Below are 12,523 nucleotides of genomic sequence, written 5' to 3' on the forward strand. Positions count from 1 at the left end.
AAACTGCAGTAAATATTGAGAACTTCCCGTCATTCACACTGCGCACTATGACACCGGTTAGCTTATCTTGCTATCAGGGTCTGAAACTTTATGTGGGAGGTGGCTAACATTTAGAGCTTTCTTCACGATATTCAGAAATGACACTGACAGAAAGCTGGTGATTACGAAAGGAGCAACGTATATTACTAGCGGTGTTCTTCAGGGGAATGTATGATCCGTGAGTATACGCCCCTGCATGTGTAAATGGATTGATTCATTTTGCGTGCTAACTCTTTTCTACTTTTCCAGAAAGTGACTTAGGTTGTGGCACCACAAAGCCGTTCCGGCGTATTAAAATTATGATGGAAAAGAAAGGAGAGGGAAATAGCCTGACTAACATTTGGGGCACCTTATCCATGGAAGGGATCCAAACGTTGTAAAAAAACAAGTCACTGCCACTGACTCACATTGGTATTTGCCGGATAACCTCACCGTGCTCCACGGCTGTACGTACGGTAACAAGACAAAGATTAGCACATGAAAACAAAGAAAAATTTAAGTTCTTTTAAAAAATACCCATGTTAGGAATATAACACTCTCACGACAAGAAAAAAGAAAATCTGCGGTACCTTGCATCAACAACTCAAAATCAATTTAAAAAAATATATGTGTTCACGTTCGAATTCGTGTTCGCCCTACAAACAACTCATTTCCCGGAGAGGTCCCTGGCTGCCCGTTAGCGAGCGGTGCGAGATGTTCTTCTCATTGTTGAACCGCCGCCTCAACTCGTTGTAGTCACTCTCATTTACATGGTGTACCATAATGGAGCTTTTTGTCACGGCTCCCAACGTTGTACCGGCGTGCACATCGTGAAACGAGCACTTAGGCTCGTGAACGTAGGTTATATTCGTATGATACATGGCCCTCCGCAATGTAATCCCTACCATTGCGTCTTCAACCATGACACAGAGAGACTGGAACTCTTCGTCACGTATTGCTGTGTAGGGGACGTGGATTATTGTTCGAAGGGGCTTATACGAGACAAAACGTTCCGCGACGTCACGTCCTAGAGTATAGCACGCGCCATAAGCATAATTAAATCGGAAACCTTGCACGGTGTGCACGTCTATCGTACCCCAGTATAGCCCACGGCGAGGTAGGTTGCGTAAGTCTGCTAGATACTGAGGAACGCGTAGGAACATATCGTCATCTGCCTTCGCAATATACGGGGCATACGGAAATAAGCACACTGACATGTCAAACCACAAGAATGTCTTGCGGCTCATGCCAATCTCCGCATCAATGCCCCACTTCCCACCTTGACCCACACGCTTCCTACCTGACGGCCGGCCCTCGTTCATTGGCAACGTTAATATGTCACTCCATTGAGTAGCTTCCTCCACCAGTGCCTTGGTATAAGTGTAGCCATTTTCGGGATGTCGCGCAAGGATGTACAGCGGCAGCATTTCACCAGAGAAACCGTTCGCACGTACTGCAACGCCGGCGTATGTCCAGCATGCTGCCCGTTGCAGGTCGCGGCGGCGCCGTCTCACGTCCAGGTCTATGGAGGGGATGCCGATTACCACCAAGTACCGTCGCTCCTCCCATGCGCTAACGACGGGAGCTGGGACGTAAGTTAGCGACTGTTTCACCCACAGAGGGTGCTCTGAGAGATGTTGACCTTTATTGGCTATAGCTGTTTTCGGAACGTTGATTTCCCTTTTGCCGGCTCTCTCTGAGTTGTTGGAGAGCGTTGTCAAGAGAGATGTGACAACGCATATGGTAAAGAGCAATACCGTCAAAGAAATGCTGCTGCGCAGTATTCTTCCGCGACTGTTAAATTGCCTACACATTATATAGAGGTGACTGTCTTTTGAAAGTATAGTAGAATAGTGAGAGTGTTGGTGTAGTAAATAGCGGGTTCTAACGATCGTATGCGCGTTCTTGTTGATGTTTTTTTCTGTTAATTTGCCGATATAACAGTAAGGTGGAGGGGAATTGCCTCACTTTGATGATTTGCTTTTCCTCTGCATCACTGTGTGCATGTAACGTTACAGCAGGATACGCTGTTTGTGGTGGTTGACCTCTTTTGAGCTATTCGCTCTTTTTTCCCTCAGCGAAATGTAGCACCTTGACCCTCCCATTTACAATTCTCTCTAATGTCGAGTTAAGTTGGATCGCTGTGATGGTAGTGCGGTCTTCTCTGTTTGTTCGGAGGTCATTGCAAAGAACTCCGGCTCTTTAACCAAGTCTCCTTTTTTTCCCCCTCTCATCAGCGTTGAGTTCTCAGAACTGCATCGGCAGCGTCACCTGCTCTACGACGTAGCGGAAGGAACCCAAAGCGATAAAGCGTGTACGATACAGAGTAGCAGCGTGGGTAGAGCTGTGTCAGTTCATCACCTTCTTCAATGCGACTATTTGCACGAACTACTGCACACACCGCCTCCTTGCACATTCCGGCAGTATTGGCGACCTTGTTACTATCATTTGAGAGTGAAATCTTCTCTATACTGCAGCTTGTATTTGACATACCTCCTGGTGGGTGCTGAAGCATATCTACTATGGGAACGATTGTCGCTATTGTATGGGGCTGAAAATCATTCACGCCGACACGGTTACGGTCGACAACCCTGAAAATGTTGTCCATGACGCCCATATGCATTTTTGTTATCAGACGTGTCCATAGATGTAGTTTCTGAAGCACTTTTTCTTCGCTGCAAATGTCCTCGAAATGCTCAGTATGTCGTCGGAGGGGAAGAAGTCGCTGACGTGATAAAACAACACGTAGCGCCCACGTCAGATCATCCATTGATGGTGGCGGGAGCCGACCAGGAGTGGTGCACTGCGTTTTCCCTTCTTCGATGGGAGATCTCGCATTCACCACATCGTTGCCATCATTCGGTGATACGGAGCCGTCGACAGAGGAGACCTCTCCCGCACCAGAGCAAACAGCACTCTCATACTCCTGTTGCCATCTGTTACGGATTTGACGAAGGTAATGAGAGAATCTGCCACAGTGGTCAGTGTATTCAAGATGTGTCGCTGGGTCAAGCACCCCAAGGTGCAACTCCCGTATGAAGTCGTCGTCGAACGGAGAGAGAAGCCGCAAGTAAGAAAACAGGGGACTTTTGGCTCCCTCCGCACGCTCGCAGGCCAGAAGCAGGGCGAAATGTACCTGGTCGACGAAAAGTGGATGTGGAAGTGGATCGAACGAAGACTTTCGTTGACCAACAATCGCTTCCACACTTTGATACGAAGGAACACCGCGGCGTTGCGCCGCCACCGAGTGCCGTTGGAGATTCTCTGAATTGATCGTCAAACTCCAGGGCGTAAGGTTACCCTCGGAGGCAACTGAGGGTGCCGGTGAAGATGGCACAAACTCATCCGCGCTATCTGCCCCCAAAGCACCATAGAGAGGCACTGCGAATATCATGTCACCTTTGTGGAACGGTTTGCGTGCGACTAAGCCACGAGAATACTGCGATCGCAGATGAAAGTCAACGTTGTCCGTGAGCATGTTCCACAGCACTGTTTGCGAGCTCTTTATCAGCTCCTCACGAAACCATGCAAGAAAGTCCTGCACATGGTCCTCGGGCACCGTTCCCATACTATCAGTTGATATCCAATTCTCCACCCGGATGCGTTGCCTCCCCAGCTGTGGGGAAGTGAGGCTTGAGGCCCACATGGGGAGAGGCGCCTTCGGCGAATTGTTGGGAACCTCGTACACAGACAATGCGTCCGGAGGATGTCGTTCACTTGGGTCACTAAGGAACGAGAATTTTGGTTTACGATACACTGCCGGCGGCAGCTCTCCCTCTGCCAACGGTGCTACCGCCGCTAGTGTTGCAATTCGCGGCGCGAACATTTCCTTCTTCCTTATAGTAGATTGTACCTCCTCCGCCTGAAGGGAGGAGTCTGCTTGAGGTTCCACGCTCTCCAACGCAACGCGCAGCTGTTCATTCATTTCAACTTGCTGCCGCGCAGCAATACCACAATTTGCGGGGTCACGTTCTTCATACGATACAAGCCTCTTTGAGGCATACCACACATCTCGTCTGAGTGGCACAAACGAAGAAGTTGCCACTCGTCTCCACATTGATAGAAGCGCATCCCTCTTCCTCATTCTGCCTTTGTCTCTCTCCCTCCACCTTGCGCTTTCTATTTTCCCCGAGTATTGAGGAGCAACGAAGGCAATAATAAAGGGACAGAGAAGCTAGACAATAAGAGAAAAACACGACATATGTCAAACGGTGCGGAGCACTGAGGGAACGAGTTTCCATCCAGTGTTGTTTCCGATCCATGTAGAGATCAGAAAAGGAGTAAATTAGGTCACACATATTTGGGTATGCTAATTTCTTTTTTAAGAGCACGAGCAGCTAAATTATATCGGACCAAGGGCGCGCTGTTACACATTTAAATTAAGAGAGATTGAGCCAATTGTATTCGAAGATCCTCATTCTCCCTTCTATACTGTTTTAGTGTTCTCATTTATTCTTACTTCGGCTTCACTACCATTACTTTTCCCCTCCCTCCCGCTGCGCTCACTTCCATAACTCCTTACTTTCCCGTGGTTGGCTCATGTTCTCCGTTACAAGAGCTCCCTAGCTTCCCATTGGTATTCACGACGATCCTTTACTAAGCGGTCACAAATGTGGCCGCAGGATTTCTTCCGGAAGCCGCGAAAGTGCACACCCAAGTGAGCAGACAAGCGGTAAGAGAAAAAATTAGTACCTCCTACACGGCCTTTTTCGCACACTTGAAGTGACTCCTTCTTGGGGTGCAGCTGGTTTAAGCGCGCCGCTTCCATCCCATTGGACCGAACCAAAAGAATTAGATGTCGTGGTGGCTGAGCCGAAGGCGGTGGTGGGAGCCAAGGCACCAACGGGGAATGAAGCGTTGTTGCCGAACGCGGTCGGTTCCGATAGGGTGGCAAACGGACTTGCATTAGGCAAGGGGTCCCTCGTTACCTCTGGCCCAGTCGAAACTGAGGTTTGCGCCGCTGAAGAAGAAGGGAATGAGAAGCATCCCCCGGGTCCCGGGGCACTCGCCACTGCTGCGTTATTCCCATTTGTCGTATTTTCCACTGGCTTGGGTGCGTTTCCAAAGCTAAAACTCGACGTGGAAGATTCAGTGGCGCCTGCACCACCAAATGAAAACCCGCCGCTTGGTGCCTGCGCTTGTGTTGCTGTTGCCCCTTCGGTGGACACGGCTGCACCAAAGGGAGTGGATGCATTTGGGCCGAAAGGTTTCGCTGTGCTTATGGAACCGAACGAAAACCTGTTTGCTGATGCTGGTGTTGTTTCTGATCCACCAGTGGGTGTGGCAGAGGCGGGAGCTGCAGGGATGCTGAAGGGTTTGGGTGGCTCGCTCGTGGCAGCTGTAGCACTGTTCAACCCGCCGAACGAATATGTATCAGCTGACTTCGGTGTTGTTGCTGTTCCTTCAGTTGGTCCCCCAGCAGGCTTCACGGTGCCAAACGGCGACGATGTTTTGTCTTCATGGGTTGCAGTCACAGCCACGGAACCAAACGAAAATGTGCCACTTGATTTTGGAGGCGCTGCTGATCCCTCAGTGGATATCAATGTGCCAAATGTGGCAGATGACTTGTTGGTGGATACCGCGTTTATACCTGTGCTACTGGACGAAACCGTTCCCGTCGACACTGGAGCTACTGGCGGTTCCGCAGCTGGTGAGGTAAACGGAGCGACCCCAGAGGAGGTCGGTTGTCTGTTGGCAGAGCCCGCGCTTAGATTTGCGGGAGCCTGTGGAATACGGGGCTGGTGTTTGATGTCATCCAGCAGCTTTTCGAGCACAGCAACGGCAGTGGAGTTCTGTGTGGTCTCTTTGCGCAGGGTAAGTAGTTCACTTTGGAGGCACTCAACCACCCTTCGCATTCCATTGAGGGAGCTCACTGACTGCTCTACAGATGTATTTCGGCCCTCCAAAAGTTGTACATGTTTGGATAACTGGGCCACCTCCACACGCAGGTCAGTGATCGCCTGATCGGCATGCTGCTTTGACCGCTCAATCTCTTCCCGGCTGCGCCTTAGCTCATCACGTGCCTCCTCTATACTCCTGTTGAGTTTCTCATACTGCTCCTGCAAACGCACCAGGTCGGCCGACATGCTGGCGAAACTGGCACTTTCCCTATTTCCCGCGGTACTCGCCGCCGTGATCGGTTCTTTTCGGGGCAGTTTCGCATGCCTGTAGGCATCTAAAGACTCGCTATGTATTGCCCGTTCTCCAAAATCACTTATGGGCCGCACGGGACCTTGATGGGATTCATCATATGGATTTACCACATCGCAATGGTGAGAACCCGGTGTCGCTCCAGCGAAACCCACAGTATTTTCTCCTATAGAGTTGTTGTGACACCGACTGTACCATGAGCTTTCGCGCCCACGTTTTCCGCCCACCGTCAGAGCTGCAGCTTGAGGTCCGGGTGCTCTCGCTTGTGCGACCGACGTAGAAAGCTGAGTTGGCGTGTCGCTCAGCGTAATATCCTCAACAGATACATTTGGTGTAAAAATACGCGGGACAGCAATGGAATGCTCTGGTGTTATAAAATAATTCGACACGATGGTCTTCCGGTGCATAAGTTGGTGTTAAAAAAGAAGTGGCAATATTGGGTAAAGATACCTCTCCCTACTGTCTTGAGAGCGCCAGAGCTACTGTAATATTTCGATAAAATTTTAAATGAGTAAGGTTTAAAGGGAAGGCGAAGATGGAATGAGAGGTATTGTTGTCCACAGCAACGTGCACCAGTATTGGGAACTTTGTATAAATGAGCGATCTTACCCAACATTTCACCGCAAATAAAAAAAATGGCGAGATAAGTTTCTCTTGACACATGATATCAAATTGAGGATGTGACGCACCGGACTTACTCACCAATTCCCTTCTCCCAACTTCTTTTCTTCTGCCGCAGAGAACAGCGGAAGTTAAATGTTCGTGAACGACTAGGACTGCACACACCCCATCGGTAATTGTGCAAAAGACAACAGCGTTTACACATTCCAGTTTTTTTTTTTTTTTGCAACGCACATTTAGCGGCAACTGCAACCGCTGTTGTTGTTGCTGCTAGTAGGCATTGTGTTCTCCTCAACCCACTTGAGGTATTCTTCACTTCCAGAGCTTATTGGTACGCTAACAACTTCTGGCGTGCTGTATGGGTGATTCTTTTTCACGCTGTCAATGACCTCCTGTAGGAGCTCAGTGCGTGTCTTTATCATCATAAGACACTCCTGCTCTTCACACAGTTGACCTTCCCAACGGTATACGGAGGTGACGCTGGGGACAATATTGACGCATGCAGCTTTGTTGCTGCTAACTAGAATCCGCGAGATTTCGCGCGCGACCTCCGAGGTTGGTGTCGTCACGTAACACACAGAAAACATTTATTGTGCTGCCCGCGCCAGCCGAAAACTGGTATTCGTGCAAGTGTTTTTTTCGATACGCTACGCTTTTACCTCTTGTCCAATTTTTATGTATTTTCAAACGCTCGCTCAAGGAAATGTTCGAAAAATGGAGGGGATCAATGATAACAAATAATATCAGCAGGAGAGTGACGCCAAGCAACGTGGTGAAAACCAGAACGAGAAAGCTTCTATGCGTCGAACGACGAAGGGACAAGGACAGGGATGCCAGTTGAACGATGCATGACATGCTTGTAGGAGAGCATTCCCACGACCACTGTCAAGCACAGCGGGAGAGCAGGCTCCCGAGTAGTCCACCACCGTTAGCGTGGACAATACGCAGCGCACTCAGCTATGTTTTTTATCCATGCTACTCGGACACCCCATCAATAGAGAATTGATTTTCGGAAGCAAAGCACATGGACAAGCTCGAATGTGCCTTTATATCCCAAGCAGGGTAAATAAATTTGATTCAAACACGTCTTGTTCAATGTCTCGTGCGCACCCTGGAAACCTTCTCCCTTGCCTTACAATGCGTCACTTTCTCTACAGTGCTTTACTCTGTGATAGGGCGTGGGAGGGGGGGGGAGGGGGATGCAAGGCGTATTTGTTAAGAAAAGCGCCTCAAGTGGAACTCTCCATTTCATCAGCGCCTCATAGCTTTGCCTCTCTCCTCCAGCCCGAGACCGAAACGATGTGACCACCAGGGAACACGGCTGCGGAAAGCCTCCCGCCGTACACGCAGCCGCTATCCAATCCTATCGCTAGCGGTCTGTATTGTTCCTGCAAGCCCCGTCGCGAATCATGGCCAAACACCACCGTTTCAGGACCACGCCACAACGAGGCCCACGGAACACCGCCATCTTTCGTCTCCGGAGTGGCGACAAGGGTTACACCACCCGCCTTCTGTTCCTTCTCAATGAGATTACGTAGGGTGGTAACCTCATCGATGTATTGGCAGTCCAGTGGGCGCTGCGGATGGAGGCCGCCGTGCGTCACAATCACATTATGGGCGGGGATGCGGATGATGTGCGGAAGCTGCGACAAGTAGACCTCCACATCAACAGGTACGGTCAGTGCAAATGGGGCTAGAGACGACTTAGTGTCCCTCTCATTCAGAGGACCTTTCTCTCTTATCTTTTTGACAAGTTTCAGCAGCTTCACATCATGGTTGCCGAGCACACTGTGGGCCCCGAGGCGTTTGAGAAGGCGGACCACACCAAAGGAATCTGGTCCTTTGTTCACCAAATCCCCCACCGCAACTAATGTGTCACTTCCCTGCTTGAAGGAGACCGCGCGGAGGAGGCCCTGCAGCTGTGCCAGACAGCCGTGAATATCCCCCACAACCACAAGGCGACCCGTTAGATTATCTAGCGTTAGCACACTGGCGTAGCGTTGCGCCTTCATAGCAATGCAACTAACGCTCCTTTATGGAGCTAGTAAGCGACCGTTTCTCCTCTTCTGTGGCCTAAAGTTGATCGTGAAGTATCGGGCGTTGTAACGACAGAAGTTTGCCCCAAAACAGCCGAAAATAGATGAAAATCAGATGATGTGCGAAGCATATTCACCAAGAAGAAATCGACACGAACGAGGGAAATTAATGGTCTTGTTAAGGCCTTTCCAACAGCTCTCAACTGCTCCCTTTTTTCAAACTATTTCAGCGGGTTAGGTAATCGCCAGGAAGTTATACGGAACGGAACCAGAACTGTCTAAGTATGGTGCTTTTGACGCCGGGAAGTTGGCAAAAAAAAAATCTTCCAACGGGGAACGGAACGCCATAAGAAAAGCCCCACTCCACACTGCCCTTTCGCGCTTCCGGGATTATATGAATTGCAGCTGCTTCAAAAACTGTGATACCACACAACAACTTCTCCTAGCAACGGGTCGATGCAGACATAACAGTAGTTCAAGTTATTTGGAGATGCTCCGTCGTCTCTGTCAAACAGGTGAAGTCCGGCAACTGCGTGCACGGAGACGACAGTGGACACGACATCTGGTTGCAGTGATTGGTGGGGTGTGTCCTTCATTTCCACAACACGATCGGGTTCATCTGCCCCATTTGTCGCAGCAGCACCTGCTGCTGCTGCGGTAGGAACGGCGCGAATGGATACAAGAGCCTTGTAGAGCATCCGCGTGGCCTCCAAGTACACCGTCAACTCATCGTCCCACTGGTTTGTGGTACCGCCACCAGCAACTAGGCGCCAGAGAATATGGTAAAGAAACTCTGCTCGTTCATTCACATCCCCGAACACGGTGCGAAGTACCGCTAATGAGAGGCCGGCACAAGAGCCAAAAGTGAATGCTCCACTTCCCATGTAGTCATCGTCTTCGTCATACTCACAGCCTACAGAGGCGAATTTATTGTGGGCGAGCAGGAAGAGAGCGCGCAACTCGTCGCACACGACAATATCGTGCGGCAGATAAACGTCGGCGCGCTTGACGATGGGCATACGGACACCATCAAACAAGGGTGTTTCAAATTCGCTAACCATAACAGTTCCTTTGGCTTCATCGCCTTTGTCTTCGTCTTCGACGCAGCGCACAATTCCAGCATCTATGAGCCGCTTGAACGGTTCTAACGTAGTCCAGCGGCATTGTAACTCGCAGTACTCCACACCACCTCCACTCGACGAGGTTCCTTTGGGTTCACCACGCAACTGAAGTTTCTCTCGCACTTCCGGCGCATCGAAGAGGGAGGTCAGAAACTCCTGCAACAAACCCTTATGAAACCCGAAAAAGCGAAAATGGCCGGAAACGACAGTTCCAACGGTACCACTGTTGGTGCCTGTGGTGTCTCGTTCAAAGCGGAAGGCACTAATTTTTGTGCGGTGTTGAAGTCCCCACCTTCGATATGCTTCCTTAAAGAACGGATCGGCCATCAGAGTTTCCAAACGCCGCTTGGAAATGGGCTCAAAAGTAAATACTTCTCGTTGCACCATTTCCGAGTGTCGGCCAATTTTGACACTGTTGCTACCGTCTACTGCCTTAACTTTCTATTTACCTTATGTACCGAGTAATTCAACACTAGAAAAAAAAACACGAAGGGATGGAGGAAAAAAAACTTACAGTTGTTTTCAGGGCAAAAAATACTGATTTTTTTCCACTGAACGCATAGGTCCTCGAACTCCATGTTTTCCGACGCTAAGGAAAATGTTTCAGCTTGTCGTGCGTTATAATTTGCCTCTTCCCACATGTTATACTCGCTCACGCTCACTCAATCAGCTATTAACGGTTCAAGCCGACCCCTTCTCCGCCCTCATTTCAGGTGAAGATGAACGGTAAGTGGTCTTGCAGACACGGCAGAGTGAAAAAGAGAAAAGCGCCCCCCCCCCTAACCCCTACTTCGCTCCCCCAAAACAATGCGCAACATTTATTTCGTCCCGCTACGTACCGAACAACAAATGATTTATACAAACGACTTGCGCTCCAAGAAGCACTTCAAGAAGTACAACTGGAAGATAGTTACGAAGAGCAGCGATATCGCCTGAAAAATGCTCCACAGCATCATCCACTTCTCTGTGGCGTCAACAGTTTCCTTGTGCACATACTGAAGCGCCTGAAGACGTTCCTGCTTCAACTGCATCCTACGCATGCTCTTAGCCGCGGTCACCACAAGCCGTTCCACAGGGTCCAGCAGCTTTGTTTCATCAGACACTGAGTTGTAGTCTACGTGAAAACGGAAGTGGAACGATACTCGTTTTGAGGCCTCATGCGGTCCTGTGTTGTCAAAACAAGCGTGCAGAGCCGTCGCACCAACCTTCGCGAGTACTTCATGATCACCGGAGGACGCTCTATCCCACTGCATGAGCTCCGTCCCATTTTGATCATGCAACGTTGCTTTTATTCCCTTGCCACCGGTCTCAACAACATAAAACTGAAAGGTGGCACGGGTGTGTGGAGGCACGAAATCCCACAAGCAAAGTTTCTCCCTCTGCCCAACCACCACTACCGCGGTTTCTACACCGCGGTGAACGCAAAGAAGAGTGAGAATGGCAAGAAGCTGCAGTAGTGCGTACATCTCTTCTTTTGGGTGTGTAAGTACGTGGGTACACGAACAATGTATATCACGCTGACGATAGTTGACCGTTGTATCGATATGTCTAGTCCCCTTTCTAGTTGCTGCAGTAGAGTTCTTGGACAATTCCTTATTCTTCAAGCGATTTTTTTTTACGCTTTACTGCAGACCTCGTCCCAGCTTTTTTTCCCTACAACTTCCCTTCGGATGATTCGCTATTGTTCACCCTTTACTTTCGTACTCTTCTTGATGCTTGTTATCTCTCCCCCTCTTTGGCTGTCTCCGCCGTTCTATTCATTGCAGAAGGGATCCGCGCGCAGTTGGTAGGGGAAATATATGAGAAGTGATTGAGGAAAGTGTCTAAAACAGAATGCGCGCATACACGCATCTGCGCAATAGCATCAAACGTAGGAACCACAGCCATAAAATGGTTACAGTAATACTAATAGGGGTAATTTGACGGAACCCTTGTAGATCCCGAGCATACAATGATGAACGGCGCGCCCGGTAGTAAGGAGGAAGAAAAAAAGAATGAGTGCACACACCATCGCAAGCACGCAGATAAAAAAATGTTTTCTCCACTCTCCATCCCTTTTCATTCTTCCAATTCACCACACCACCACCAAGGGCACGTAAGCCAAATCAAAACGTTCATTTTTCTCACACGGACCCGCCTCTGGGGGAGCGAATGACGAATCAAAAGGGAAATGCCCAGGCCCCCTTCACGCTGAAATAAGGCAGCTTGCCCTAAAGCACAGCAACCAAACAAATCATAGAAAAGAGGAGAGTGCAGAAAAGGAAATTGAAACGAACCAACAGCTCAGCGCAACTGTGGCCCCCACCCAGTTGGCCGTGCAAACAAAGGCCAAGGTGAAAGCGCGCTCAGACTACAGTTAGATGTTGGAGATGTGTGACTTAAGGGAAGAAAAGATGTGCTGTGCACACTCGTGCACAGATCCTGTGCCATGCCAGGCTTTCCCCACATTATTTCCTCTTCACGCCTCGGTACAGTCGTGTACGCCACACCTTGCGCCAACAATTCTGCACAGCAACGACGCGACCTTCACGGTAGTAGATAAAACACCGTAGACGTAATGACCGGCGGTGACAGCGG

General features: G+C 49.7%; 6 protein-coding genes and 1 pseudogene across 7 annotated transcripts; all 7 read right to left on the reverse strand.

The window, feature by feature from the left end:
* Window positions 1–674: 674 nt before the first annotated feature.
* On the reverse strand, window positions 675–1,832 carry TEOVI_000628800 (UDP-Gal or UDP-GlcNAc-dependent glycosyltransferase, putative; the record flags this gene model as incomplete). Its single annotated transcript, XM_067221201.1, has 1 exon — window positions 675–1,832. The coding sequence occupies one exon, from the start codon at window positions 1,830–1,832 to the stop codon at window positions 675–677; it is 1,158 nt and encodes a 385-aa protein (XP_067077302.1).
* Window positions 1,833–2,251: 419 nt separating this feature from the next.
* Window positions 2,252–4,102, reverse strand: TEOVI_000628900 (uncharacterized protein; the record flags this gene model as incomplete). The annotated part of the gene is made up of 1 exon (XM_067221202.1): window positions 2,252–4,102. One exon carries the CDS (start codon window positions 4,100–4,102, stop codon window positions 2,252–2,254), a length of 1,851 nt encoding a protein of 616 aa, XP_067077303.1.
* A 601-nt stretch (window positions 4,103–4,703) lies between these two features.
* On the reverse strand, window positions 4,704–6,575 carry TEOVI_000629000 (Nucleoporin; the record flags this gene model as incomplete). Its single annotated transcript, XM_067221203.1, has 1 exon — window positions 4,704–6,575. One exon carries the CDS (start codon window positions 6,573–6,575, stop codon window positions 4,704–4,706), a length of 1,872 nt encoding a protein of 623 aa, XP_067077304.1.
* A 450-nt stretch (window positions 6,576–7,025) lies between these two features.
* On the reverse strand, window positions 7,026–7,376 carry TEOVI_000629100 (divalent cation tolerance protein, putative; the record flags this gene model as incomplete). The annotated part of the gene is made up of 1 exon (XM_067221204.1): window positions 7,026–7,376. One exon carries the CDS (start codon window positions 7,374–7,376, stop codon window positions 7,026–7,028), a length of 351 nt encoding a protein of 116 aa, XP_067077305.1.
* Window positions 7,377–8,048: 672 nt separating this feature from the next.
* TEOVI_000629200 (kinetoplastid-specific phospho-protein phosphatase, putative) lies at window positions 8,049–8,801 on the reverse strand (the record flags this gene model as incomplete). The annotated part of the gene is made up of 1 exon (XM_067221205.1): window positions 8,049–8,801. One exon carries the CDS (start codon window positions 8,799–8,801, stop codon window positions 8,049–8,051), a length of 753 nt encoding a protein of 250 aa, XP_067077306.1.
* Window positions 8,802–9,235: 434 nt separating this feature from the next.
* On the reverse strand, window positions 9,236–10,333 carry TEOVI_000629300 (protein of unknown function (DUF4498), putative; the record flags this gene model as incomplete). Its single annotated transcript, XM_067221206.1, has 1 exon — window positions 9,236–10,333. The coding sequence occupies one exon, from the start codon at window positions 10,331–10,333 to the stop codon at window positions 9,236–9,238; it is 1,098 nt and encodes a 365-aa protein (XP_067077307.1).
* A 467-nt stretch (window positions 10,334–10,800) lies between these two features.
* Window positions 10,801–11,415, reverse strand: TEOVI_000629400:pseudogene (annotated as a pseudogene). The gene has a single exon. A coding segment is annotated over exon 1 (615 nt).
* Window positions 11,416–12,523: the final 1,108 nt, after the last annotated feature.

Source organism: Trypanosoma equiperdum (assembly GCF_001457755.1).
Source record: "Trypanosoma equiperdum strain OVI genome assembly, contig: ctg_1359, whole genome shotgun sequence".
NCBI lineage: Eukaryota > Euglenozoa > Kinetoplastea > Trypanosomatida > Trypanosomatidae > Trypanosoma > Trypanosoma equiperdum.